Source organism: Ixodes scapularis, unplaced genomic scaffold (genome assembly GCF_016920785.2).
Source record: "Ixodes scapularis isolate PalLabHiFi unplaced genomic scaffold, ASM1692078v2 PGA_scaffold3__209_contigs__length_174095766, whole genome shotgun sequence".
NCBI lineage: Eukaryota > Metazoa > Arthropoda > Arachnida > Ixodida > Ixodidae > Ixodes > Ixodes scapularis.
In genome coordinates, this window is record NW_024609868.1 from 56,427,216 (window position 1) to 56,433,466 (window position 6,251).

General features: G+C 47.0%; 1 protein-coding gene across 1 annotated transcript in view; it reads left to right on the forward strand.

The window, feature by feature from the left end:
* The window catches only part of LOC8035262, a 73,396-nt gene extending 69,520 nt beyond the window's left edge, over positions 1–3,876 (forward strand). The window contains exons 9-10 of the mRNA XM_040212927.1: positions 768–861; positions 3,621–3,876. Coding sequence (XP_040068861.1) covers positions 768–861; positions 3,621–3,876 — 350 coding nt within the window. The remainder of the gene's footprint in view (positions 1–767; positions 862–3,620) is intronic.
* Positions 3,877–6,251: the final 2,375 nt, after the last annotated feature.

The window sequence follows — 6,251 nt, forward strand, 5'->3', positions numbered from 1 at the left end:
GATTGTGTGAGCCCCCTCAAAACGCACAAGTAAAAGTAAATGTGAACATAAAACAATTGTCTGCGACCTTTATTTCTCAAGTCCTATGATGCATAAAATGCAATATTTAAGGTCCGATCGTTTACAGTTATTTAGAGGATATTTTTCCGTCGTTTCGAGGGGTGACTGAAAACTTTTATTTTTTATCGATTTCCACGGTACATTGAGCGAAAAAAGTGGTGCATAGGGCGTCAATTTCCCCACGAAATTTAGCAAGGGTATTACATTGGTGCATAGGTCACGTAATGTCAGGTCACGTGACATCACATTTACCATTTAATTAAGAGGGGAAGTGACTGGGTGTAAAGGTGACGTGACGTCAAGCCACGTTACGTCAACCCTCCCGCCAAATTTAGCGGGGAAACTGAATTCGTCTATAGGCCACATGACGTCATGTCACATGACATCAATTGACGTCCCGTGAACTAAGCATTTAGTTCCCCTTCTAAATTTAGCGGGAAATACAAGAAGGACGGACGGACCGACGGACGGACCGACGGGCGACCATTTTGGGATGGGAAGTTCAGATAAAATGCATTTCCTACTTTAAAAAAAGTAATCGGGTCAGCTGCCCTTTTATTTGTCCATAGAAAATAGAATCAGGAAGAAGAGGGAAAAAATATGTGGCTGTAGGCTCCGCATAATCATCAATACTTGAAAATAAAAAGAAACGCTTCATCCAGCCTCTTTTTATTTTATTTTTTTATTGACAGTGTTGTTGGTTACAGATGCCCAACCGCTGTACTCCGACCTTCACAGGGTGGCAGATGACAAAAGATGCACTGAGGGCGAATGTTTCCTCAAGATATATGACCTTGTGCGGTGAGTGGTTCTATCAGAGAGGGTCTTGACAGAGATGAGTCTATAGTGACACAGACAGATGCGCTAGGCTCGCAATGCTGGTTCTCACGAGCGCCAGCCTCTGCCAGCGCTCGTGGCTTGGGAGCCAGGAAAATAAAGAGAAAGAAGTTGACTCTAGCCAAAGCTCTGGTTCGGACGCCTGCATTTTTCCTCCGGCGTTTATAGAACACCGCCGACAAATTGGTGACCCGGACGTCCGACCAACATGAACCAGAGTGCTGGTGGCGGCTCTGCCAACGGCGACGGAGCTTTCTCCACCGTCCAACTCCGCCTTCCAGCCTTCTGGGCGAAAAACCCTCGGGCCTGGTTTTCCCAAGTGGAAGCGCAATTCCACCTGCGGCACATCACAAGCCAGAGCGCCCGCTACTACCATGTGGTTTCTGCTCTTCCCCCAGAGGTGGCTGATGAGCTGGACGACGTACTGGCGTCTCCCCCTCCCGACGACACCATCACGGTCAACATCAACGGACGTCACGATGTGGTCACGCTGGACCGCGTGAAACCTGCCTATTTAGCTTCCTCCGTGACAAATCCTGTCGTTTTCCCGCTTGAACTGTCCAGAACAACTACCCAAGTAACCAACACCCCCCAACCACCTGGTTCCAAAAAGATCGTTACGTGGAGCACAACCACAACTAGTCTATACCTTCAACATTCCCTGGAGGAAGATTAAGGCAGGTTCGCACACTGGTGGCAACCGAGTGGGTTTTTCAGCATTGTGCAGCCTTCCGACCAAAGAACACAGACACACGCTGGCTTCATCTATTAAATAGGCATTGAACTGCAATTAACTAGAGGGAATGTTTTCCAATATCTGCGGGATCAAACGTACCTGCTATGTACGAGGAATGGTCGCTTATAGCACTAAAAAAGGTCTTCAAGCTTACAAGAAAAAATAATGCACAAAAAAAAAAAAAAAGAAATATATGCCAATGAATAATGTTCCAGGGCTACCCGATAGATGGCTATAGACGCTTTACAGCAGCTGTGCATGGGCGCCGCCATAACTGACCTTCAGTTTTTGTTCCCTCTTATTCCGTTCGCTTCACTTCATCATTACCACAGCAGGACAGGTTATTGCCATTTTAGATGCTACTGTGTTCTTGTGCCCAGCATAGGCCCTTGTGAAGACCCGTCAACGCCCGCTTCAGTGGCTCGGCATCTCGGTAAGACAGGAGAAGGGCGGCTATGGCGGCTCAATCTGGCGCGTGTGTAAAGCGTCTATACTCGTTTTCACCCCAAGAAAAAAAATTTTCGCATTGTCCATACTCCGCACAAAGTAGTTCTAACAAGATTTGCTTGTCAGAGGAAAAAGCGGTGCTCTTTTGGCCTTTGAAATATATACGTCTTGATAAGGCAACATATCTAACCTAAAATGCACAGAGATATGTTTTAGTTCTCCACATAAAGAGTGAAATTAGTAATGCTCCACGAGGAGCCGGACTTTTTTTACTGCAATTCTTGAGGTGAAAACAACCATAATGTATTTTCTCGTCGTGAGTGCAGGGCTCCATAAGGCTCCACAACACACTCCGCTGCAATCAAACCAAGTCTAAAGAAAGAAGCAACCGGTGAAACGTTACCTATCGGTCACTTTTTTTCAGGAGTCGAAGGCTAAGTTACCGTTGGATATTTTATCTACTGGATCAGAAGCCTCATATGATCTCGTGACAATTTGGCTCGCTAAAGTACGGCTGTTTGCGAAAGAAGCCACGCTACACACTGTGGACACTGGATTGGTGCGGATGACGCGTAGCCTTGGCATCCAACTTTGTGGATTTGTTCTGATGTTTAGAAAACCAATCGCGTTACAAATAAAGAGCCGCAGTTAAGGCTATAAGAACGGCACTTGTAAGTGTCGGATGCTTATGTGAACAATTTGTTTCCTCTTATCTCGAACTTTAGTTTCTGGAAGTTTGCGGTAATAAAACATAAAATCTAATTGCGACATCTCTGCTTCATTATCAAGCGAAAATAGATCGGGGAGCGCGTGGCAGGTACAGATAAATGACGGTCAATGAGGAGCTGAAAGACCGGGTGCTACTGATACAAGCGGCGTATGCAGACCAAGTGTTCCTAGCTGACAGCTTGGCTTCTGTGTGTATATCTGTCCGCAAATGGAAAAAGTTGCGTAAAACTAACAAATGAACACTAGTGGCGAACGTTTCTACCATATCCGCAAAAACGATGACATATGGAGATTCCAGAAAGGCAAAGACGCAAGCGTTTTTTTTTTTTTGTTTTTTTGTATACCCTTTATAGAAGCTATAAATATTTTAAGAAAGTTTCAAAAAATATATTCTAGCGAGAGTTCGTTTTAGTTATCCTCCACGTCAGCGTTAATTGAAAATTAGCTAACCGAAGCTCGAGTTTTCAGTCTTCCAGATTACCAAAGACCCATCCACAGAGGCAGTTTATGGGGCGGGACTAAGGACACGGTCGCCAGAGGCATTTTATTTTTAGAGAGAGAGTGAATTAAAAAATATTTCTTCAATTTCTTTGTCTCCGAGCAAATCCTGTACAGCCGCCTGAATCTTCCTCGTCCAATGGGTCTTTCATATCGTTGGAGGCTGTATATCCAAAGTGCTTTCGCCATCGTTCACAAAAACAAAACACACTTCTAAGTCGCTTTTATTATTTTTTTTATGCGTTCATTGCATCATTAATGTAGATCTAGTTATAAATTTTCAGTGGGCTTCATGGTGCCGATTGGTCTGCAGGGATGACCTGTCCAAGTTCCGCCCGTGGACGAACGTCATTTTCCTCAGCGACGCGGTCAAGCAACTTCGTCTGATGTACCAAGACTGCTTCTGCCATCCGAAGTCCGAAGCCGAGTCCCACGCGTGGCGAGACGTGTGCTTGTGGGCCGAGGAACTGCTGAGCTTTAGCAGCGTCACCGGCTTCGTCCTCGCACGGGTGATTCCGAAGGCACACTCTTCGAGCGAGAAATCTCGTATGGACTTCTATGGGATGTAGAGCTCACTCGCCCCATAAATAATAAAAAACAGTAATACAAGGGTTTCGCGGATGAAACACGTGCATATCTCAAATGCTAGTTATTAAGTGACTGTGGGTGTGAATACCATTGAAGCCGCCACCGATAACGTAGCCAGGACTTCTTTCTTAGGAAGTTGGAAAGTGGAGTTGGGGGGGGGGGGGGGGGGGGAGGATGGCTGATAACTCCATATGATTTAGGTATTGCGGTGGGAGGGGGGGGGGGGGGGGGGGGGCTAACGGCGGGGCCTGGTTACGCCCCAGCCGCTCCGTACCCTTTCGACACAAGTGTACACCGTTCCAACTTGGAACGGTGTATATTGCATCGACCTACTTGGAACTTCCAAGTAGAACGGGAAAACCACTCTCGAACCAGAGCGCCGCGCCAACGCTCCGCTTACCCTTTCCCTCGAAAGCTTGTCTGCTTCACGAAGTGGACTGTTAGAAAGCACGTGCGCAGTGTACGCAGGCAAGTTGCTTCGATAATGTTAGGCGCCGCTTTGATATTATGGCGTGTTTTTGCGCGTGACATGGCCTATGCAAGAAAAGAATCGACCGGGCAGCACTGTGCTGTAATTGGTTGTACGAATAACCAAAAAAAAAAAAAAAAAACGTAAAATAAACGCCGGTTCAGTGCGCGAGACCCACGCTGTCAAACAGGATGAATGTGGGTGCGGCATGTTTATGCTGCACCGGTTCCCCGCTGCTCTGGACCTACGACGCCGGTGGCTGGCGAATTTAAACAGGAAAGACTTCTTGCCATCGAAGAGCAGTCGTGTGTGCTCCGACCATTTCTTGGACGGTCGGCGAACTGTGGAGAACCCCGTGCCGTTCCTTCGCCTGGGCTACGACCGAAAAGTAAGCGGGGCGGCTTAGACATTGGAAAGAAAAAACAGTTGCGTGACTCCTGGTCTACTGATTTAATAGTACACGCCGCGACACAGTTTGCGCACAAATAATTCTCACGCGAGGCGATTACAGAGAGGCACATAAAAATGTGCCAGTATTGTGACAGCGGATTCCAAATCGTAAAAAGAAACCGGATCCGTCGCACTTGATATATGTACTCGGTATTTATATATCGATTCATAATTAAATTTGAGTTTTCTATGATTTCAATTAAAGCAGACGAGGCAGCGCAGGTCTGAGCCGCTAACCGCGCAGTCAGTTCAAATGTTCGCGGAGCCCCCAAGTTGCGACAACTCGAGTTTAGCGCAAATTCACATGCCGTAATTCGTGCCATCCTGGCTTCGTTCAATCCTCAATTTCACTAGCGATCCTCAGTTTCACTAGCGATCCCCAATTTCGCTAGGCGATCGAAACGGCGAGTTCGGTTTGGGAGTGACAACTGCCCGCGCTAAAATTCACCCACAAAAAGATGCCAGGAAATCAGGACGTATTTTCCCCATGCCTAACATACAAATTAGGATAGTGCTTTCCTACATAGATGAAGACGATGAGCCGCGGACGCCGAATACGGCAGCCGTGCCGGCAGAAGCAGCTGCGATCGGTGTGACTCGGTGAGCAAGGTAACAGTCCAGTAATGGCGGTCGGTCATTCGGGCGGGCTCAGATTCTTCCAAATGCCCGGATGAGGGTAGGCGGCGCTACACTCGTTAAAATGGCGCCGGCTAGGAAGCCCAGCTTGGAACGGTGTATAGTCATCGATAATTTAAGGAACGTAAGGAGTGACGAGTCCCCCGCAGCCAAGGAAGCAACAAGTGTGATCATAATAGGCCCCACGCCCCGTGTTTCTTAAGCTCTCGGTAACTATAGTTATAAATACAAGATTAAAAAAAAACGTGTATGTCGGGCCCATCGGCGTGCGTTAGTTCACGCAGCGGACGCTGGCGAGATCTAAGTTAGCTTTAGTTGGAATGCAATCCTGCAGTAAAAAATCTGGCGAAGCTTTTCTTTATCGTTTCATCTAATTTAACTGAAATATAAGACTTCATTCGCGTATAGTATCTATAACTGTGTCGTGCATAACTGATATTAGCTAGCTGCCGAGACTGTGTTTCTTGTCTTTGGGTGCGGGATTCTCGTGTAGTTTCCACCAATACGAAGGTCCATCCAACGAGGCGGTTTCATGTGGCTGTGCTGGATTCCGTTTGTCCAGGCCCTCATTTCTCGCGGTAAGGAGATAAACGTTTGTCCTATTGTCCCTCTAAAAATATAGCTACTCTGGTCAAAGTGTGCTGAGCACGGCCGCATAAACTGCATCGACAAATGGGTTTTTCCCATTGTGCGAGACTTTACATGCACTCCACTCCATGATGATTGTTCTTGGAAGATGAAAAGTCCAAAGTTTGCTTCAAATACACGTGGAGCAGTAGAAGGCTGGACTATACTGCCGCC